Below are 22,158 nucleotides of genomic sequence, written 5' to 3'. Positions count from 1 at the left end.
CACATGGTGACTAACGACCATCCACAGCTCCAGCTCCAGGGGATCCAATATCCTCTTCTGACCTCCATGGGCATTGCACAATACAGGTGCACTTACATACATGTAGGCAATACACTCATACATATTTTTAAAAACCAAGCAAACAAAACACAAATCTGAAACACTAGCTGGGTATAGTGTGGCACATATGCAACCAGGTGGAGGTATTCAGAGGTTTAAGGCCAGCCTTGCTCCATAGATTTTAAAGCTAGCCTGAGCTACATGAGACCTTTTCAAAAAAAGACACCGGGCTAGAGAGACTCTTCAGTTGTTAAGAGCACTGGCTGCTCTTACAGAGGAGCTGGTTTGGTTCCTAGCACTCACATGGTAACTAACAACTGTCCCTAACTCCAGTTCCAGGGGATTTAACACCCTCTTCTGACCTCCGTAGGCACTGTACAACATGGGTGCACTTATATACATTCAAGCAATACACTCATACACATAAATTTTTATTTTTATTTTTTGTCGTTTTGAAGTAGGGTCTCCCTGTAGCCCCAGGTGTCCTAGAACTCACTATATAGACCAGGCTGGCCTTGAACTCACAGAGATCCGCCTGCCTCTGCCTCCCAAGTGCTGGGACTACAGGTGTGCGCCACCACACCTGGCATTTAAAATAAAATCTTTTTAAAAACAAAGCAGCTAGCTATGGTGATGCATACATGTAATCAGCACTTGAGAGTCTGAGGCAGGAGAATTGCTTAAATTCCAGGCCACCCCAGATCATGTTGTGAGATCTTGTTTCAAAAAAAACAAAAAATAAAAGCTGGAGAGGAGGCTCAACAGTTAAGAACTTCCTACTCTTCCAGACAACCCAAGTTCAGTCCCCAGAGTGTACATGGTGGCTTACAACTAGCTGTAACTCCAGCTCCAGGAGATCCAATGCTCTCTTCTGGCCTCCACTGGCACCTGCACACACACAGCATATATTCACACAGATATACACACATAAATGGGGAAAAAATAATCTTAAAAAAATAAAGATCTTGGGCTGGAGAGATGGCTCAGTGGTTAAGAGCACTGACTGCTCTTGCAGAGGACCCGGGTTCGATTCCCAGCACCCACATGGCTGTTACAGCCGTCCTTAACTCCAGTTCCATGGGAATCTGAAGCCCTCTTCTGACCTCCGTGGCCTTGCACGACATACATGCAGGCAATACACTCATACACATAAAATAAAAATGATAAAATATTGCCAGGCATGGTAGCACACACCTTTAATCTCAGCACTTGTGAGGCAGAGGCAGGCAGATCTCTGTAAGTTCAAGGCCAGCCTGCTCTACATAGTGAGTTCCAGGACGGCTGGGGCTACAAGGAGACCCTGTCTCAAAAAGATAGAAAAAAAAAAAGAAAAACTTTAAAAATTAAATAATAAGCCAGGTGTGGTGGCGCACGCCTTTAATCCCAGCACTTGGGAGGCAGACGCAGGCGGATCTCTGTGAGTTCAAGGCCAGCCTGGTCTACATAGTGAGTTCCAGGACAGCTGGGCTACAGGGAGACCCTGTCTCAAAAAGACCAAAAAAGAAAATTAAATAATATCCCACCATCTAGCACTTATAAGGCTGGGATAGTAAATACAGTATTCTAGGCCAGCCTGGACTACATAGCAAGATCATGTCTCAGCAATAAAAAGATGAATTTCTCTGAATGTTTTTATTTTTATTTTATTTTTTGGTCTTTTTGAAACAAGGTCTCCCTGTAGCCCCAGCTGGCCTGGAACTGACTATGTAGACCAGGCTGGCCTTGAACTCACAGAGATCCACCTCCCAAGTGCTGGGATTAAAGGCCTGCACCACCATGCCTATGTTTTCCTTTTAAAAGCAAAACATTGGGCTTTCAAAATGGCTCAGAGAGTAAGGGTACTACTAAGCCTGATGACCTGAGTTTGATCCCTGAGATAAAAGAATGGAAGGAAAGAACTGATTCTTGCAAGTTGTCCTCTGGCCTTTTTGGTGAAAACACCAAGCTAGGCGTGGTGGCGCATGCCTTTAATCCCAGTACTTGGGAGCCAGATGCAGGCAGATCTATGAGTTCAAGGCCAGCCAGGACCAAAACAACAACAACAAAAGCCACCAGTTGGGTCTGGAAAGATGGTATAAAGTTAAGAACACTGGCTGCTCTTGCAGAGGACTCAGGTTTAGTTCCCACCACCCACATGGCAGCTAAAAAGCAACTTTCCTAGTTCCAGGGGATCCAACACCCTCTTCTGACCTCCATGGGCTATTGCACAGCATGGGTGCATCTATCTACATGCAGGCAATACACTCATACACATAAAAATAGGTTTTTCAGTGTTTTGTTGTTTTTTTTTTTTTTTTTCTGGTCTTTTTGAGACAGGGTCTCCCTGTAGCCCCAGCTGTCCTGGAACTCACTATGTAGACCAGGCTGGCCTTGAACTCACAGAGATCCGCCCACCTCTGCCTCCTGAGTGCTGGGATTAAAAGCGTGCGCTACCACACCCGGCTAAAATAATAGTTTTGTTTTGTTTTGTTTTTTCAAAAAAAACCCAAACAAAAACAAACCATCTATTAGGAAAATAAATAACAACCTTTATACTTACCAATAATATAAGATGTGGGCTGGAAGGATGCTGCCACAGTTAAGAGCAGTGGCTGGTCTTGCAGAGGACCTGGGTTCAAATCCCAGAACCTCCATAACTCTAGTTCCAGGAGATCTGACACCCTCTTCTGTCCTATGTGGGCACTGCAAAACATGGGTGCACTTTCATACATGCAGGTGTAACACTCATACACATAAAATATAAAATAATTTTTTTTTGTTTGTTTTTTGGTGGTTTTTTTTTTTTTTTTTTGGTCTTGAACTCACAGAGCTCCACCTGCCTCTGCCTCCTGAGTGCTGGGGTTAAAGGCGTGTGCCACCATGCCCAGCCAACAAAAATCTTTTTTAAAAAAAATTATTTTAGGCAGGTGTGGTGGTGCACATCTTTAATCCCAGTACTTGGGAGGCAGAGGTGGGTGGATCTCTGTGAGTTCAAGGCCAGCCTGGTCTACATAGTGAGTTCCAGGACAGCTGGGGCTACGGGGAGACCCTGTCTCAAAAAGGCCAAAAAAAAAAGATTTTTGTTTTTCTCAGTCAACAGCATTTATTGAGTACCTGCTATGTGCAGAGCACTGTACAGGGCACTGTCTTGGGAAAAATACGAAAAAAAAAAAAAAAAAAAAAAATGAAGGTATAGTCCCTGCTCCAAAGGAGCTTACAATCTAATATCAGAAACAAAAGAATACAAATACATGAAACAATCAAAGAAGAACCTTTATATAGAGCAACACATTAACAAGTGCAAACTGATACAATACAAACTGAGTACATTAAGTGCCAAAAGAACAAAGGCTTAAGAGAAGATTCAGGCAGGGTTTAAGAATCAATGACCCATTCCTTCAAGAGTTCTAAACCAGATTTTCAGAGTAAAGAATAAGAACTGGGAAGGAAAGGAAAAGAAAGTCGTCTTGGTCAGGTGGTGGTGAACAAGTGAAGAAAAACTTTTTAAAAGGTACATGAGAGCTGAAGATGAGGCAAAAAATAGCAATATACTAAGTGTCCATAGAGTTTGATAGTAACTTGTCTCCCCATAAATGTTTTTAAAAATTAATTTCTCGAGGACTTTAACTTAAGAATGGAAAAGTAAGGCATGATGGAGAGGGTGCAGTTGATGGAGAGACTAATGCCTCTGTACTATCTTTACAATTTTTCTGTAAATCTAGGAATGTTCCAAAATTAAAAGTTTATTAGGAAAAAAAAAGCCAGGCTAGGCTCAAGGTAGGGCACACCTTTAATTCCAACTCTCACGAGGCAGAGGCAGGCAGATCTCTGAGTTCAAGACCAGCCTGGTCTATATAGCAAGTCAGCTAGGGCTATATTCTGAGACCTTCAAAAAAGAAAAGGGATGAGGGGGACTAGAGACATGGCTCAGTGGTTAAGAGCACTGGCCACTATTGCAGAGGACCCAGGTTCAGTTCCTAGCACACACGGCAGTGTAGAACTATCTATAATTCCATTTCCAAGGAATCCCATGTCCTCTTCTGGCATCTCTGGAGCACTGCACACATATGGTGTACTTACATACATATAGGCAAAACACTCATACACATAAAATGCAAATAAAATTTTACAAAGAAAAATCAGGCATAGGGCACATGCCTGTAATCCCAGCACTTGGGAGGTAAAGGCAGAGGGATGGAGAATTCAAAATCATCTTTGAGTACAGAGAGTTTGAGGCTATCCTGGACCACAGGAAACTAGGCAGCTTTTAGAAAGTATGGTAGGGGCTGGAGAACTGACTCAGCAGTTAAGAGAACTGGCTGTCCTTGCAGAGGACCCGGTTGAATTCCCAGTACCTACATGGTGGCTAACAACTGTCTGTAACTCCAGTTCCAGGGGATCCGACTCCCTCTTCTGACCTCCATAGGCATTGCACACACAGGTGCACTTACATACATGCAGGCAATACACTCGTGCACATAAAATTAAAATGTTTTTTTTTTAAAGTACTTTAACCCCTTTGTGCCTCAATTTTCTCAACTCTGGTAGAGGTCAAAATGGTATCTACCTCTGAGAATAATTACAATACACTGACATGTATGAGATACTTAACACAGTATTTACAGCTATGGCTGAGGGATAAGAAGAGCTCCAAAGGAGTACAGAGAAGAGGTAGCAAACAGGGAATGTTGGGAAGGCCCTCCACAGAGGAGAGCAACACTGCAAATTTGCAATGAGTTGGACTTCTTCATCCATGCTGGGAGAAGCAGGCCTGCTAGGCAGGACTCTGTGTGCCTGGAGGCAGAGATGAGTCTACCTACCTGCCTGCAGAAGGCTGGTAGTTTAGCAGCATGCCCCATGTTCTCTGGAAGGCAGTCCAGAGGATAAGGAGGTTATTGAATCTGGTGTCTGAGGACAGACCTTGTGAAGTAAGTGTATCCTGAGCTAGGATGGAAGAATGGATGAGCAGGATTTAGAGAGCCTTATCTAACATGGAAGGTGGTCTGCCGGGGCTCCCTTGCCCCTCTTCTCTTCCCCTACTGGAATTGCACCTTTGTAGGCTGGGCCTATCCCTGCCTCACAGTCTATCCCTGGCTCCCCAGCTGTCTGGAGTTCTTATTGGATAATGGTGCAGACCCCTCCCTGCGGGACAGGCAGGGCTACACAGCTGTGCACTATGCAGCCGCCTACGGCAACAGACAGAACCTCGAACTGGTATGTGTGGGGACCTGGCCCATGGGAATGGGGGCAGGGGCAGGACCAGTCTGCCTTTGGGTTTGAATGGGGGCAGGGGCAGGACCAGTCTGCCTTTGGGTTTGCAATTGTAAAACCAGGGGTTGGATGTGGGCTGTAGGTCCAGGAGATCAAGGGATTACTGTGAGTGTGGCGGGGGGTCACATCTTAGAAGTTCAGAACCTCAGTGCCTACTTTCCTGTCCATTGCAGCTCTTAGAAATGTCCTTTAACTGCCTGGAGGATGTGGAGAGCACCATTCCAGTCAGCCCTTTGCACTTAGCTGTGAGTCCCACATCTTTTCCTCCTACCTTTTGTTCCTACCTAGCGCCCTACAAAGGTGCTAGCAACTGTGACTCTGTCCTTGTTTCTACATTTTTTTTAATTTTAAAATTTATTGTGATTGTGTGTATATGGATGCATGCATGCCATTTTGGACATGTGGAGGTCTGAGGACAACTTCGTGGAGTTGTTTCTCTCCTTCACCTTTATATGAGTTCTGAGAGTGGAACTCAGATCGCTAGGCTTGCACAGCAGGCACTTTATCCACAAAGCCATCTCTCCAACCCTACCTCTGCATTCTTGTGGGGAAGCGGCAAGCAGGTAGTTATCTGGAAAGAGGCCTGAGGGGCCCAAAGAGCTTGTGGAGGATTAATGCCTGGGGCCTCCCCTCAGGTCCCAACAGCAGAGTGGGGAGGGGAATGTCCCTAGCTGTGTCCATTGGCTGCCTCGTAGGCCTACAATGGTCACTGTGAAGCTCTGAAGACACTGGCCGAGACGCTGGTGAATCTGGATGTAAGGGACCACAAGGGCCGAACTGCGCTCTTCCTAGCCACTGAGCGAGGCTCTACTGAGTGTGTGGAGGTGCTTACAGCCCATGGCGCTTCTGCCCTCATCAAGGAGCGGAAGCGCAAGTGGACACCCCTACATGCTGCTGGTGAGTGCCAGGTTCACATTGCTGCTCTCCCCTGTCATGCCAAATCCCTCCCAAATGGTTAGGCTGGGAGGAAGATAGGGCGAGGAGGGTGAAAACTTACAGTCCGATTCATAGCTTCATATCTGAAGCATTCTCCTTACCCTAGGCCCATCCAGAACTTCAGTCCTTGAATCCTTCAGGCTCAATCTGCTTCCTTCCCTCCTGACATTGTCTTGACAAAAGCTCTTTTTTTAAATCCTAGCTGCCTCTGGCCACACTGATTCCCTGCACTTGCTGATTGACAGTGGGGAACGAGCTGACATCACAGATGTCATGGATGCCTATGGACAGTGAGTTGGGCCAGGGATGGGATATAATTTTTTTCCTTTGCCAGACCCGCTCCCCTTATTTTTGGTGTCAGTCTAAAGGCTGAGACCTGGTAACCCTCATGCTTTCTCCTCTGCTCTGTAGAACCCCACTGATGCTAGCCATCATGAATGGCCATGTGGACTGTGTACATCTGCTGCTAGAGAAAGGATCCACAGCTGATGCTGCTGACCTCCGGGGCCGAACTGCCCTTCACCGTGGGGTGAGTGTGATGTTGGGATTGGTTATGCACAGATGGGCCTTGGGGTGGGAGCAACAGGACCCAGCAGAAGGGCATGTGTGTCTCAGCCATAGGATAGGATTCTGTTTCTGGGTCTTATTGGTCTGTACTTGTTCTGAGATGAGCACCTGCCATTCCCTCCTGATGACATTTTCTCATCATACTCAGCCACATGCTCATACCACCTGGACTATTGCTCACTTTTCATGTGTCCTGTTGCTGTTGCTACTAGCCTATCAGATCTTTTTTAAAAAATATTGTATTTTTATTTTACATGTATATTGCCTGCATGTGTGTAAGTGCTTCTGTGTCGTGCAGTGCCCTCCGAGGTCAGAAGAGGGCATTGGATCCCCTGAAATTGGAGTTAGGACAGTTGCTGGCAACCATGTGGGTGCTGGGAATTGAACCCAGGTACTCTGTAAAAGCGGTCAGTGCTCTTAACCACTGAGCCAACTTCAGCCCCAGATTTTTTTTTTTTTTTTTTGAGACACAGTCTGCAACTTGCGTGTAGACCAAGCTGGCCTTAAATTCACAGAGATCGACCTGCCTCTGCCTCCTGAGTGCTGGGATTTACAGGTGTGTACCCAACAGATCTTTTTTATTTTGAGAAGGGGTCTTGCTATGTTGCTCAGGCTGGCTCTCCATTCCTGGGCTTAAGTGATTCTCTAGCCTCAGCCTAGTGAGTAGCTGGGACTTCAGATGTGCTTGTCTTTCTAACTAGATTCTTTGATCACTCCAAATCTCCTCACTCTCTATTTGGTCTTTTATTCTGAGAGCTCCTGGATTGACCTGACTGCCCTAATTTGATTCTCCATTGCTGTGACGAAACACTGACCAATACCAACTTGGGGAGGAAAGGGTTTATTCAGCTGACATTTTCCAAGTCACAGTTCATCAGGGAGCCCAAGATAGAAACTAAGGGCAGGAACCTGGAAGCAGGAGCTAGAGCGTAGGCCTTGGATAATGCTGCTTAGTGACTTGCTCCCATGGCCTCTGCTCAACGCCCCCCACCCCCGCTGTGCGCTGACCCTGAGGAAAAACCTCTCAGAAGACTTCACCACAGTGTTGCTGGGCTCTTGTTACTTATAGCTGATTTTTCAGCCCCAGCTAACCAGCAATTGACCCAGTAAAGCAAAGGATTTCAAGTTCTGGTCTCTTCTTAATCACAGCTGATTCTTCAGCCCCAGCTCACCAGAACCCACAGATTCTCAATTCACAGTATCACACAAACAGCCCTGATAGTCTATGCTTCCCTTTGAAGCTTTACAAGCCAGGCCTCTATCATCCATAACTCTTACAGCATAACTGTTCCAAGCGCCACAGCAACAAACTCTAAGCACTCAATTGCTTTCCCAGTCCAAAGTTCCAAACACTTCAACAATCCTCCCAAAAACAACTGGGTCAGGTCTGACACAGCAATTCCCCATGATCCTCGTACCAATTTCTGTCCTAATTTGATTCTCCATTGCTGTGACAAACACTCTGACCACTACCAACTTGGGGAGGAAAGGGTTTATTCAGCTTACATCTCCCAGGTCGCAGTTCATCAGGGAGCCCAAGATAGACATTCAAGGCAGGAACCTGGAGGCAGGAGCACAAGCCATAGAGGAACGCTGCTTACTGGCTTGCTCCCTGGCCTCTGCTCAGTCTGCTTTCTTATGCAACACAGGTCCACCTGCCCCAGGGGTGGCACCATCCACAGTGGGCTGGGCCTTCCCACATCTCTCAACAATCAAGAAGATGCTCCACAGACATGGCCACAGGCCAGTCCAATGGAGGCAATTCCCCAATTGAGGCTCCCTCAACCCAGGTGTGTCAAGTTGACACTAAACCTATCCAGCACACTGGCTATCCCATCAAGGAAGGAGCTACTGATCCCTAACACCAGCATTATTATAGAGAGAAGGATGGAGCCCTGGAAGTAGTTCTTGCTTCTAGGCCAGCCCTCAGCTACCAGCCACTGGAAAGAAAGTGGCTCCTTACCACTTTCATCCCCATGTCCCCTGCAGGCAGTAACTGGCTGTGAGGACTGCCTGGCCGCCCTGCTGGACCATGATGCATTTGTACTGTGCCGAGACTTTAAGGGCCGAACACCCATTCACCTGGCCTCAGCATGTGGCCATACTGCAGTGCTGCGGACTCTACTGCAGGCTGCCCTTTCCACAGACCCCCTGGATGCTGGCGTAGATTACAGCGGATACTCGCCCATGCACTGGGCCTCCTACACTGGTACTGATGGGGCGTTTGGCAGGCACAGGCATGTGTGTATTGTAAGAAGGGATGTGGAAGTAGAATGGAGGACCAGAGACAGGCTAAGCCAGATGGAGACTATTGTTTCTTACCCTTACCATAATTTCCTTCTCATGCCCAGGACATGAAGATTGTCTGGAGTTGTTACTTGAACACAGCCCATTCTCATACTTGGAGGGAAACCCCTTCACTCCTTTGCACTGTGCAGTGTAAGTCCCTTGTAAATCAGTCTTCTCTGAGGGTTCTGTGGCCTGGGCTGGGCGCAGGAAGTCCATCTACTTTGCTGTTCCTGATGATCCCTCTTCTCTCCCCAGAATTAATAACCAGGACAGCACCACAGAGATGTTGCTGGGAGCTCTGGGTGCCAAGATTGTGAACAGCCGAGATGCCAAAGGACGGTAAGTGACAGAAGCCTCTAGCTTTAGCTTCTGCCCTTGTAGAAGAGTCTTTCCTATTTCACTCTACTCTGGTCCCCTAGGACCCCCCTTCACGCCGCTGCCTTTGCGGACAATGTGTCTGGGCTCCGGATGCTGCTGCAGCATCAAGCTGAGGTGAATGCCACTGACCACACTGGCCGCACTGCACTCATGACGGCAGCTGAGAATGGGCAGACCGCTGCTGTGGGTATGTAGGAGGAGCCCCTGTTTTGGGGATGTGGACCGGGCATGTGAGGGGGTGGGGTTCATGATAACATGAGGATGTCTGATATCTTTGGATGTCCTACCTTCTGGGAATGGGATACAAAGTACATGTAAATAGGAGGGTGGAGAATGGGATGGCTGCCACTCTGGAGGAAGACCCCGTTTCTGCTTCATTTCTCTTATAGAATTTCTGTTGTATCGAGGGAAGGCAGACCTGACTGTGCTGGATGAGAACAAGAACACTGCCCTCCACTTGGCTTGTAGCAAGGTATTGTCTGGAGCAGGGTCTACTGTTTGAGGGCCAAGGCTCAATGAAGTGGAGTAGGTCTTGGTTGCAGGATAGACTGCAACAGAAACCAGGGTTACCCAGCCTCTCCAACTGGTGAGACAGTGCCTGTGTGCCCACCTCCTTCCCCAGCTCCTACCTTGTCATGATTCTACTGCACAAGTTTCCACTCTCTGTTCCTCTTCTTCAGGGCCATGAGAAATGTGCCCTCATGATCCTGGCAGAAACTCAAGACCTTGGCCTTATCAATGCTACCAACAGTGCGCTGCAGATGTGAGTGCCCGGGGAAGGGGGTTCCTGGCTGGGGGAGGCAGGTGGGTGAAGAAAGCAGCCCATACTATGGGGCTCTTGGGAACTCACAGTATTGTTCAGTGCCCTCATCTCCACCTGTGGGTGGAAGGGCAGCCTGGCATCCAACTGACTCAATGTTCTTTCTTTTTATTCTTGTAAGGCCACTCCACATTGCTGCCCGGAATGGTTTAGCTTCTGTGGTGCAGGCCCTGCTAAGTCGTGGGGCCACAGTGCTGGCTGTGGATGAAGAAGGTGGGTGGGGTCCAGAGCCCCCCACCTCTCCTGGGTTTAGGGTCAGGGACGTTCTTCAGGAGGTGACTTCCCAACCTTGCTATAAATGAGATTTTCTTCCCAGGGGAATCTTAAGAACAGGAACCCAACATCAGTATTCTAAATCTTACAGGGGAGTCTGATGGAGCTAGGTGGATTCAGCAGGGTCAGGAAGACCTCCACACACTCCAGGCTGCTGTCCGATGTGTTACCCTTTTCCCTGCACTTAGAATCTGCCATGGCCTCCCTGGGCCCTTGCTTCCCTGTACCCTTGCCACCTGGATTTCTGACCATGCTAGGTGCTTGCCTGCTTCGGCTTCCCTCCACAGCCTAGAGAATTCAGGGCCTAGGAGGGTGGGTAGGAGCCCTGAGATACAGGACACCCTGCCTCATTTCTCCCTTTTGGCCCTGCAGGTCACACCCCAGCACTGGCCTGTGCTCCCAACAAAGATGTGGCAGACTGCCTGGCCTTGATCCTTTCCACCATGAAGCCTTTCCCACCCAAGGACGCCGTCAGTCCTTTCAGCTTCAGCCTGCTCAAGAACTGCGGCATCGCAGCTGCCAAGACGGTGGGTGGCTGTGGCGCCCTGCCCCACGGGGCGTCCTGCCCCTATAGCCAGGAACGGCATGGCGCCATTGGGTTAGATGGCTGCTACTCTGAGTAGCCCCCTCCAGTGTCTCTCCCCCCTGCCGGTGGCTTGATACCTTATTCTATTTATTTAGAAAAAGTCTAAACATTTAGGGCACTTTAAAGGAGAACACGACTGGGTGGCAGGGCAGAGGGGGAAAAGGAAGCACTGGGGAGCAGCTGCTTACCCCTTTGCTACACCATGCTTGCCTGGCAGGGGTCTGGGACTGACAGGGAGCACTCCAGGCCCTTGGTACCCCAGGGCAGCCCCTTCTGCCAAGTGTCCCAAAATGATTGCTAAATGCCTGGCTCCCCCTCTCTTTGACTCCATCTCTGTTTCCCCTTTTTGCTGCCAGCTCCCCGGACTCTTCCCTCTGACTGTCCTCTCTGTGTCTCCCTTCCCCTGTTGCCAGGCAGACCTCCTCCTCTTCTTCCATACCCATCACTGCCTCCCTGCTCGGCCCCTCCATCCCCACAGCAGTGAGAAGCCTTAATTTCTGGTACTGTGTGAGCACTCTGGGGGTGTCCCCCTCCCCCTTCAGGGGCAGCTAGAGGATGAGGGGGGAGGGTATTTAGCACTGGGGCCTAGAGCTTTTCTCCCACTCTGTTCCCTATCACCTGTAAAGTTCAAATGCAAAACACTTGAAGCAGCAACTACTGTACCTGGGCCCCAATCCTGCACTCTCCCCCGGCTCCTCATATGCAAATCAAGGGCTGGTTCTGCCCCCACAGCCTGCCCCCAATTCTCCCACTCCTGGCCTGGCCCCTAACCACGCACTTTAACCTTGCTTCTTTCTTTTAACTTCTTTTTGGGAGAGTGGAGCCTGTGGCTATTCCCTCCTTAGCTCTCCTCTCCTTGAACTTTGAGGCTTGTCATGAATTTTTAAGTAAGCATTTTATTCTTTAGGGGAAGAAACAAATTAATTTCCTGCCCATTTCAAAAACAACAGCCCTAATATGTCCTCTTTGTTTCAGGCATGTGTTTGCATGTGAGTGGAGGAGTGTTCTTCCTCCTCTGTCCCTCAAACCCAGAATTCCTCCACACCCCGTTTGCCTCCACCTTCTGCCATGTCTGAGTACCCACTGCCCCAGTCACTCCTGATCTGAAGCCAAAGATGGTGGGAGGGGCAGGGGCAGCATAGGGACCGCTTGTTAGGGAAACAGGCCTCCCTCTGGTGGGACAGGGGAGCTCTGGTTAAGGGAGCAACAGGTGGACACTGAGGCTCTGTCCCTGCCTTTCCAGCATGGGGAGAGATGGGATTGAGTAGGCATTGCACTGATAAGATTCCTGGAACGTACCTGAGAAGCCAAACTGGGTTGGAGTGAGGAGGGGCAGTGTTCTCTCTAAATGTAGCATTGCATCTGGCCCTGGTCCCTTCAGATGCCTGTCCATCCATCTCCTTGGTGAGCCTCTGCACAGTTGGACCCACTCCTATTGCCCAGTGTCCCTTCCTCACACGCAATACCTCAGCCAGGGGCCAAGACACAGAACTTGAATAGAGGTCCTGTCCCCTCCACCCCACAGTGCATCCTTGCCCAGTTTGGCTGCCATCAGTATTGTCCCCTGAGAACTGGATGGGCTTCGTTTACACAGTACAGGGTCTCCCCTCGGGGATCCCTCCACCTCCTTCCCCTACCCAAGCTTGCTTTACTCACATTCTTACCCGTTTTCAGTTGTGCCCTTGAATGTCTTGCCACCCTTGCCAAGGGTGAGCTGAGGGGAGAGGAGCCATCCCAGGGATCTCGCTCTCCCCTCAGAAACCCTGCACCATACCTCACGCTGGTTCCCCGAAGCCTGGGGTGTTTGTCTGAACCCTTTTTTCCCTTTCATGGTCCCCTTTACTCTCTCTTGTGTCTTGCTACTCCCAATCCTCAGATCCTAAACCATTTCAAGGCTTCCAAATGACCGTTATTGGTGAGAAGGATTGTGCAGCTTTTAGTTTTTATTTTTGTTTTTAAAGCCAAAGGGCCTTGCAATGCCCCTCTTGCCCACCTCCCTTCATACCCTGTCCTCCCCTATACGACAATCAATGTGACCTCTCTTAAGGGCTGTAGCCCCCACCCTCACCCTGCTGGTTCTGCAAAGCTTGCCCCCTAACTTCAGTTCTCTCTCCTAAAATCTTCCCATTCCACCCCCTCCCTCTCATCATGGTGCTGGGAATTAGGTAGTGGGGGGCATGGAGAGCAGGGAAATGGGTCCTCTGGGGATGACTCGGGGTATCAGTCGTGTTCTCCTTTATGAATGCTTGGCGAGGACAGAAGGAATCTGAGTATTTGTCAGGAGCCCCATTGCTTTATTTTGCTAGATGAGATTTCTGGTGGCTGTTTATTCCCTGCTGTCCTGGGCACACTGTCAGCAGTGCTCGAAGATGGCAGGGAGGCCTCTGTCCCTCCTCATGTGGCTGTGAGGAGGCCTGGAGGACGAGCAGCCTCCTCTCCTTATGCCAAAGGAAATCCCACACCCCATGCTGGGCTCCTCAGCCCTAGTGTTTTTGAAGCATTTTGACCATTCTCATGGCCACTGCATATTTATTTTAATGTTAAGATTTTGTTTAAAACCTCTTTGACTTAAACGGGTGTGGAGGAGTAAAACAGGCAGAATGCCCCCCAATCTTAACAGGGGTTGGGTGGGGAAGGAGCATCTCCTTCCCTTTCCCTTTCCCCTCCCCTCCCCTTTCCCCACCGCAGCTCTAAAGCACTTGCTTCAAGTAATAAGCACTTTTGTGAAAAAGCCTATTTTAAGTGAGGACCCTGGGAGCAGCCCTAGGTCCCAGCAACGGAGACAGAGTGAGGGCTACATAGGAGACAGGGAAACAGACATGTGAATTAGAGGGCGAGATGAAAAGAGCCAGTTTTTTGTTTCTGATTTTTGGGGGAATGTTTCTGATTGGGCGGTGGCTTTGGTAGGGTTGTGTACTATTCTTCAGAAAAACAAATGGCACAAGCTGTGGGTCCCAGGATGGACCAACAGACCCGGGTCACTGCCGCTGTCCAACTGAGACTCTGAGACTGACGGGCCACCTCCCCCACCCCGTGGCCCCCTGAGCCATAGGACTGCTGAAAACCACTGAATGTACAGCCCATGTTGGGGTGGGGAGCAGCCCCTGGGGGAGGGGGCTTCTCCTTTTGTTTGGTGCTGTGGGGGGTGGGAGATATGAGATTGAGGGACTGCCACCCCACGTAGATGTGTGTTCTTTGGGGTGAAGGGGCTGAGGAGGGTCTCCTCCCTCTAACCCCAGCCATGGCTCCTCTTCCTTCCTCACCCCTATCCGTTTTGACTGTAAGTCCAGCTCACCTTTGCCTTCAATATGTAACCAAAGGAAAACTCAATACTGTTTCCACCACTGTCTGCCCACCCAAGCACCTTCTTACTCCCTGGACTTAGAAGGGGAGAAGAGGCTGGTGGTGGGGATGGTGGGGCCAGAGTGAACGGTTCTACAACTGTACCCCCAAAACCCTCTCCATGGTCTTGGAAGGGGTCCTGAGGTAGGGTGGGGCCGGGCTGGCGGGCTGGGAGTAGGCACACTCTGTATCTTATGCACATGAGTGTTTCTTTGTGGAAATGACTCCAGTGACTATGTTCCAGTGGGGAGGCCCCTTCCTCCTTCCCACTAAGCCGTTTCTCACCCTCACCCCACACCCAGTGTTCATCCCCTGCCTCTCCTTCCCACCGCAAAGGAAAATAGCCTTACAGACCCTAGCCCAGAAACCCTACTTCTGGGGCAAGCCAGTATGGGCCCCACCCCACCCGCCAAGTTTGAACCCTACCTTTTGAGAAGAAGGGGCAGGGAGCAAAGCAGCCTCTTCCCCTTTGTGGTGGTGGCTCCAACCCTCCAGGCCTTGACCCAGCTTGGGCAAGGGTGGAGGTAAGGAATCTTTGAGGACCAAGCCCAGTGGTCTGGGAAGAGGGAGGTAGAGAAAGAAGGGTCTGACTTGGGGACTCCCTCCTCCTGACCCAACCCCTAGAGAAGCGACCAAATTCCCAGAAATGGGAGGGAGCTAGGGTGGGGAGGGTCTGCTCTTTGAATTACTTGAAGGTACTGACTCTGAGGCTGCTGTTGCCCAAGTAGGTGTGAGGGGGACACTGTCACTGCATTTGGGAGGGCAGAGGATGGCGGGTGAGAGGATCCGCCCTTAGCCCTCGCTCACTCCTGTTAGGCCCTTTCCCTGGGGCCTCTGCAAGCCTGCCGGCCCCAGGGTGGGTGGGGAGAGCCTTCCCTCCTGTCTCCACCCTCACTCTGGGCACCCTCTCCAATTGCACTAAAGTAGCTGTTGTGCCAGTCTTACCCCATGCCAGGGTGGGGTCTCTGCTTCCAGTCTTTCCCACCGCCTCTGCTCCCATCCTGGACAATCTCCTTGTTCCACTTGTATTCCTGGATAGCTCAGCTTTGTGTGTGTGTGTTTGTGGGGTGGGGGTGGGTTTGGCTGGAATGGGTTTGGCAGGGGTTCTGGAAGGGCTAGGAGAAAGATGGAGGATGGAGTCTCCTACCCCCTTCCCTAACTCCAAGCCACAGAAGCCTGGGAGGGAGGGTGCCTACTCTCACTGCCGTGTGTCTTGCAGATGTGCCAAAATGGGGGTGGGTGGGAGGGGAGGGTGCCTGGCAGAGCAGCCCCTTGGGTGGCTCTCTCAAAGCAATACAGTTCCCCTGCTGGGGGACAGCAAGACAGGGGAGAGGGTTGGGTGGGGACCTGGGGGTTCCCCATGTACAGCTATGTATATTCAGGGGTGTTCTCTGTCTGGTACCCGCTGTGGGCATCTATGTGTGTGTGAACCTCCCCTTCCCCATGCCCTGCATGACCTGTGATGCTGCAGACACCACCATCCTGTGTGCAGGTGTGTGTTGGGGGGCACGAAGGGGCATGTTCCATGTCCTGTTGCACCCTCCACCCTGTGACCCATGTACTCGGTTGTAGGAAGTAAAGAGAACTGAGCACAATTCTGGATTCTAGTTGAATCTTTCTCTAAGCAATTTTCCCATTCCTATCCTGGATTCACCTGTGGTGCTAGTGTTGGGGTCAGGGGTGTTTAATGCTGGTGGGCAGCAATAAAGGGCAGACCTGCCCAGACATCTGCATCCCCAGGGTGCTGAGAGCAGCAGGAAAAAGTGGGGACCTCAGTGCATTTGCCCTTTCCCTCCTCCTCCTCCCTGGGCTAAAGCACAATGCTCTCCCTGAAGACTGATGCACCCCACACCCTCCAGACCCCCACTCGTGTCCTCCCCCAACCTGCTTTGAGCCCTCCCACTACACCCTGGTTTTCTATGCTGTTTTGGTGCAAGTACAACTGTCGTAGTCATGGCTTTGGGATGGGTTCTGTTTATTAAAATCCTATTGCTCCTACTGGCCCTGTGTCCCGCCTCCATTCCTGTGGTTGGGGGAGGGGGGAAGGAAGGGCAACCTGGATCCTTTGCCACTGGCCCCCATTAGCCATCAGGAACCATGGGCAATAGCTGCTCCTCCAGCAGGGCTATGGTAAACATGAGGCTGCCCCCCAGCAGCAGCCCCAGCCCCTGCAGAAGCACATGGAGCATAGGCAGTGGCTCAGGAGGACGAAGTAGGGCTGGTAGCTGAAAGGAAAGAAGACTGTCAGGATTCTGGTCTTAGCTATGACCTCCTTTTTGTCGGGGGCAGGGGGGATTAAAGGCATGTGCTGCCACACTTAGGCCACCTTATGACTTCTTAATTTGAGAGGGAGGGTGTCCTATATTAGCAGCCCCCCCCAACTCTCAAATGCTTTCTGTTCCTTATTTCTAGGGTCATGGGCCAATACCCTCCAGGACCTCGTGGTAGAGATGGAGGGACTGGTACTTCCCTCTCCTCCACACTCACCTCCCCACTGCCCTTGATTTCTCTATTCTACCCCACACTTCTCACCATATCCACAAGGGCCACATAGAGGAAGACCCCAGCAGTGATCCCGAACACCCAGGGAGTGAGAGGGACAGGGCCCAAGCTGAGCCCCACTCCCAGAGCTGCACCCCCCAGTCCCAAGGCTCCAGAAACCAGGCTCAGCAACAGCAGCCTCTGGAAGGACAGCCCTTCCTGGAGCAGCATTGCAAAGTCACCTGTTGAGGAGAAAGCATAAGGTAGGAGAGGATAAACCAGAGCTGCCCTCTCTCACCTTTGTTACCCACCAGCCTCTGAGTTCTGTTCCTCAGAGGTCTCAGTTCTGGATCCCACCTAACCCATTCCTACCCAGTTCATGGGGCAGCTCATGGCAGAAGACCGCAAGGGTGGTACTGAGGCCACTGGAGAAGCCATCAGAGAAGGCAGCACCTGGTATCAGCAGAAAAGGACTGTCAGGCAGTCAGGAACCAGTCTTGAGCTCCTTGCCCCATCTCTCCCACCTTCTTGGCAGCTCTCTCCTGCCCCTGCTGGTGGCTCTTAGAGCACTACCTCCCACCCTCCATTCCCTCCCCTCACACCTATGGCCAGCCCATCAGTGAGGTTGTGTAGGCCATCTCCCAGGAGGACCATCCACATGATACTGGTGCCATTGCCACCTTGGTGCCCATGACTGTGGCCTTGGTGCCCAAGAGGGGCTGGTGTTGGTGGGGACTGGCTGTTCTGCTCCCTCTGGCCCTGAGTCCCTGGCTCTGCATCAAGATAAGGACAAGTGTGTTGGTAGCTGCAAGTGAGAACTACAGGCTGTAGTAGACTCATTTTCTCCTCGAGTCACCTGGAGCTGTCTGTAGGGGCTGAAGGACCATCCCACTGCCATCCTCAGGGTCAGGGTTTGGTGCTCCGAGATCCCTTTTGCGCCTGCAGCATCTCTGAAATGGGAGGGTATCCCTCCTGGTGGAGGAGGCAGCAGGGCCAGGGGCTAAGGGGATACGAGGCCAGCAGCTGGGAAAACGAACACCTGGTTCCACTTCTAACACCTAGTGAATGTCCTTGGCCTCCACCCTCTTCCCAGGTTGGCACCTCCCTCTGTTTAATGTTAATTTGAACTCTGGAAAGGAGGTCATTTGGCCAGAAGTGCTGGGTCTATACTAAGAGGCCCATACCCACTCGGCTAGGGGACAGGTCCTGTACAATCAAGCAAACAGCCAAGATCCAGGAGCACATGCTGCCCCTCATCTCCTGGCTTAGTTGGCCAGTTCTTGGCTAGGACTCTGGTTTGGGCAGGAGAAGTAGAAAAGGGTGTCACTCACTGGCCTGAGCCCTCTGTGCCGCACAAGCCCTAGCATGTTCTCCAGCACGAAGAGCAGGAAGAGGCCACCAAGTACTGACAGCCCTGGGCCTAGGTCCTCTTCTGGTTGCCCACTAGGTCCTGCATGGTGCCCTCCTTGTGCCTGTCAGAGAAGAGGTCAGGGAAGACCTTGGAAGCCCCCATACCCAACAGCATCCCTTTCTCCCAGTGAGAGGTGGCAAGCTTTCACTCATACATCCTGGTAGAAGGCAGCTGTGGCTCAAGCCAGGGGTGAGGGATTGGGATGTGGGAGCTGGCAGAAAGGGTCAGGGGCTCCTATGGCTTGGAACACTTGGATCTATAGAGGTCAGCTGCCACTGGATCAGGGGTACGAGGATGGAGCTTAACATACATGTGGCAGCAGGTGTAGCAGTGCATCCCCACAAAGAGTGCCCACGGCCAGGGCCCCCAAGAAGCCCAGCATTGGCCGTAATAGACGAGGTCCCAGGAGCCGCAGCAACAGCAAGGAGAAGGGAGCAGGAAGGCTGAGCAACAGGACTGCCAGGGCACTATGAAGCAGGGCTGGGGAGAATTGGCTGATGTTAGGCCAGAACTGGCCCAGAGATCAGATGGAGGCAGACACTGAAGGGTGCCCAGGCCCAATGAACCCCCTCTTCCTTAGCATGGAGCCTACTCCCTTCCAGGATGCAAGATGCTCCCCATCCCACTTTCATCTACTGACCAGATAGTCCATCCCCTGGAGGTGCTGGAGCTGGAGTTTTGATGCAGACACGGCTGTCAATCTGGTAAAGCAGGGCTGGGCACAGCAGCGCAAACTGGCGAGGGGTCAGAGGAGCAGCGGGGCTCAGGCCAAAATTTACCAGCAGCTGGGAACCATTCAGACACTGGGAGTTGAGGAAAGGACCATACATTAGGGAGTCACAGAACTACAGCCCAAATCTCTGCATCTGTCCTAACATTACATGAAGTCCTAGGTCTCTCTTGGGGTCCCCTTGGTTCACACTGGCAGGTGCATCAGAGATGGAGGGCAGGAGTACTGATAATCAATGTGTGTTAATTACTGTTGAGTATTCAATCCAATATAAGTATTCAATTAAGTGAAAATTTTCCAATTTGCTAGTGAACACTACTGTCATCTCCCTCTCATGCCCTGGTAATTTCCTTGGTTTGGTGATGGAGCTGTTTGGGCAACTTGGCTAGAATCCTTCATGCCAGAATCCTAGAAGGGAAAGGAGCTTGGTATGCCATCCATGCTTTCTGTCAAAAGCCTTGTCATGTACTCATCCAGCGCAGGTACCCGTGCTTCCTGTGAAGAGTGCACTCTGACCACTCAGGGTTTGACAGCTTTCTGTCATCTTGTGTATGTGGAACAGTGGAAAAAGGAATGAGTGCACTGTTTTCTAGCTAGACACAACCATCCTCTCCAGAACACCTCTTCAGATCAGCATTCCTACATCATACCCTGGGATACTTTTCTGTACTATCTGTGGCGCCTGATCTTGGGCAACCTTCACCAAGCCTAAAGAGAACATCTTTCAATATTAGATAACATACCATAAGACCACATTGGGATTTTTTTTTAAGTAACTGAAATTACTCTTTAAAAACTTTAGGCCACCCAATCCCTTCCCCCTCTCTAGAGACCATTAGACTTACATCCTCATTCAGATGGTCAGCCAAGGAATGGTCCAGCAGGAGAAGCCTGTGAAAGAGGTCTAGACCCGAGGGTGCTGGCCCATGGGACAGGTCAGGGGCCTTTGACTCCTCCAGGTCACCCCAACCTGAGGGACCCGGAGGCATCCTTGCCCAGACATCCACACTCACTTCTGGGTCCTGTGGCCTGGATTGGATGAGTTAGCAAGTGAGACTTGCCCAAGCTCCCAGACATATGCCCTGATAGTCTTCCTTAGGAGCTTCTGGGAGGGAGAGACGACCACTGCCTACAGTTCTTATGACCCAGACAACTACAGTCTGTCCTGGGAAGGTCTGAGAGCTGTCATTTATGGGAGAACCCAGAATGGCAGCTGTGGACCTAAGGGGAAAAGCCAGAAGGCCTCCAAATTGGGAATTGGGGGCAGCCTTGGGACATTGGACATCAAGACCAAGAGCAAGGAATTTAACGACCTAGGAATTTGGAGGCAAGAGAGAATTAGAAAATAGAGGCAAGCAGAGCCTTTAAGGATGAGAAGTTGGGTGTTGGAGGAGTTGTAGTTCTGGGGCTTTGTTTCAAAAAGCTAGCACTAAGCTGCTGGAGACTAAGCTAAGCACTGAGAAGAACTGGAAGATGTGACATTTTGGGGTTGGGAGAGGAATTAGTACCTGTGTGTGAAATTGTCTCCAGTTGGGGATGCAGTCCGCCCAGTTGGAGGCTCATGGTGTCCTAGGCGCAGCCCCTGAACTCGGCCCAGCCCCAGGCTGTGGAGAAGCCGAGCTAGTCCCCCTGCGGTCAGTGTCCCATTCTCTCCATACAGGCCAAACAGCTGGGCCAAATAGTGGTTCTGTTCCTGCTCAGCTGGGCCCAGGTTATGGACTGATCCCCCTACCCAGCCCAAGACCACTCCCACACACAGGCCAGCCAAAAGATAACACACTGGGGGCCCCATCCTGGAGGGGATGGATTAGAGGCACTGGTTCCAGCTTCTATTTACCCCAGAACATCCTGAGGATTGTACCCTAGGAAAACAAGGAGGAAGGAGTCAGAGCTACTGTTCTGTTTGCCAGTTTAGGACTGAGGGGAATGGTCATATACGCCTGCCCCTGCCTAACCAGAGTTGATTGGTCCCCTCTAGAAGGCCAGGCCTCTTCTTTCCCTCCTCACTGCCTTCTGGAGCAGCCTCCTGACCCAGAACTCTCCCTAAATCTCATATAGAGTTAAACAACCATCCCAGTTCCCCTCTGCCCCACCCCCAATCTTGCCCCCTTTACCCCCCCACTCCCAATATCCAGGGCCTCACTCCTACTGATAATGTGAGAACTGTCACCTCAGCTCCCTGGCAAACCTCACTGTGGACCTGAAGAGATTCCTGAGTTAGGGAGTTCAGCCTTCTGGTATAATGGAAGCCACGTCACATAGAGAGTTGAGATAGGTTCCCCCTTAGCCCAACTGCTTTGGGGCAGGGTCAGGAGTGGGGAAAGTGTGGGAAGGTTCCTATAGGAGTTAATGGTTCACTGGTCTCTGGGATGGGGGTTAAAGGTCAGTCTCTATTGGGCCGACTGGGGAGGGGCTACCCTCTGCCCTGAAGAAGCCACATGGTTAAGAACCTATGCTCAGTATTTTCCTCTTAAATATTTCATCCCTCCTCTAACCCATTCAGTACCACTCAAGCCTTCTCCTAAATATACTCCATCCCACATACCTTATATCTGGCACTGAGCTTCATCGCTCTCCAACCCTATCCCCATGTTCCCTGGAAAGTTGGACCAAGGTGTCCCTAAGCTGGGAGGTAGGGGAAGAGGCAGATAAGTGGCAATCCCAGATGCACTCAGAGAAGAAACTGTTCTTAGCAATTCCCCACTCTGGGAAGCATAAGAGCTGGCAACTCCCGAACCCAGCAAGCATTAAGTGCCAGCACCCTGGGCTTTGCAATCAATGAATAAGAACGGGGAAGCCCTGTTGAAGAAAGGAAGCAAGAACCAGGCTCCCCTCTGACATCTGACCTGGCTTAAGACCAGGGGAGCAAAGTCTGATTGAAGTAATTGGTCCAAGGGGTCGAGGTTGGCATTACCTGACAGCAGGAGACAGAAAGGACACCCAGAGGAAGGGAACCTAGCCTTCTTGTGGCGGGCAGGCTGGACAAGGTTCACCTGAAGGGAGCGGGGAAGGGAGGGACACTATCTTAAAGGGGC

At 50.9% G+C, this 22,158-nt stretch overlaps 2 protein-coding genes across 5 annotated transcripts in view; one reads left to right on the top strand and one right to left on the bottom strand.

The window, feature by feature from the left end:
- Positions 1 to 16,499, top strand: part of Ankrd52 (ankyrin repeat domain 52) — a 24,053-nt gene extending 7,554 nt beyond the window's left edge. Inside the window, exons 16-28 of the mRNA XM_008848716.2 lie at positions 5,142 to 5,253; positions 5,484 to 5,555; positions 6,006 to 6,207; positions 6,449 to 6,536; positions 6,658 to 6,775; positions 8,803 to 9,022; positions 9,165 to 9,252; positions 9,358 to 9,441; positions 9,522 to 9,667; positions 9,870 to 9,952; positions 10,161 to 10,243; positions 10,422 to 10,513; positions 10,946 to 16,499. Of these exons, the coding sequence (XP_008846938.1) occupies positions 5,142 to 5,253; positions 5,484 to 5,555; positions 6,006 to 6,207; positions 6,449 to 6,536; positions 6,658 to 6,775; positions 8,803 to 9,022; positions 9,165 to 9,252; positions 9,358 to 9,441; positions 9,522 to 9,667; positions 9,870 to 9,952; positions 10,161 to 10,243; positions 10,422 to 10,513; positions 10,946 to 11,196 (1,639 nt within the window). The 3' untranslated portion in view covers positions 11,197 to 16,499. The remainder of the gene's footprint in view (positions 1 to 5,141; positions 5,254 to 5,483; positions 5,556 to 6,005; positions 6,208 to 6,448; positions 6,537 to 6,657; positions 6,776 to 8,802; positions 9,023 to 9,164; positions 9,253 to 9,357; positions 9,442 to 9,521; positions 9,668 to 9,869; positions 9,953 to 10,160; positions 10,244 to 10,421; positions 10,514 to 10,945) is intronic.
- Slc39a5 (solute carrier family 39 member 5) lies at positions 16,460 to 22,158 on the bottom strand. 4 transcript variants are annotated; one of them, XM_029553872.1, is made up of 12 exons: positions 22,038 to 22,134; positions 21,669 to 21,748; positions 20,632 to 20,985; positions 19,969 to 20,152; positions 19,034 to 19,196; positions 18,704 to 18,873; positions 18,314 to 18,454; positions 17,839 to 17,932; positions 17,585 to 17,755; positions 17,355 to 17,435; positions 17,034 to 17,224; positions 16,460 to 16,726 (listed from the first exon to the last, which is right to left on the bottom strand). In XM_029553872.1, exons 3-12 carry the CDS (start codon positions 20,913 to 20,915, stop codon positions 16,583 to 16,585), a joined length of 1,623 nt encoding a protein of 540 aa, XP_029409732.1. In that variant the 5' UTR covers positions 20,916 to 20,985; positions 21,669 to 21,748; positions 22,038 to 22,134; the 3' UTR covers positions 16,460 to 16,582. The 4 variants fall into 4 exon arrangements, with proteins under 4 accessions (XP_029409732.1, XP_008846939.1, XP_029409733.1 ...); XM_008848717.2 differs by lacking the exon at positions 21,669 to 21,748 and having other exon boundaries at positions 22,038 to 22,158; XM_029553873.1 differs by lacking the exons at positions 21,669 to 21,748; positions 22,038 to 22,134 and adding an exon at positions 21,294 to 21,651.

The sequence above is a fragment of the Nannospalax galili genome, unplaced genomic scaffold, assembly GCF_000622305.1.
Source record: "Nannospalax galili isolate Female #2095 unplaced genomic scaffold, S.galili_v1.0 scaffold2124, whole genome shotgun sequence".
NCBI classification, from domain to species: domain Eukaryota; kingdom Metazoa; phylum Chordata; class Mammalia; order Rodentia; family Spalacidae; genus Nannospalax; species Nannospalax galili.
The sequence above is the reverse complement of the archived record's forward strand: the minus strand, read 5'-3'. Positions and strand labels throughout refer to the sequence as shown.

What these genes read in the sequence shown, in the direction of transcription:
- Slc39a5 (XM_008848717.2), bottom strand. Translation starts at nt 20,915, where the DNA reads ATGGGGCCCCCAGTGTGTTATCTTTTGGCTGGCCTGTGTGTGGGAGTG. An exon ending in CTGACCATCTGAATGAGGAT is followed by an intron (nt 19,197 to 19,968) that starts GTAAGTCTAATG and finishes CTCAACTCCCAG; the next exon opens with TGTCTGAATGGTTCCCAGCT. An exon ending in ATGTGGCCCTTGTGGATATG is followed by an intron (nt 16,727 to 17,033) that starts GTGAGAAGTGTG and finishes CTTTCCTTTCAG; the next exon opens with CTACCAGCCCTACTTCGTCC.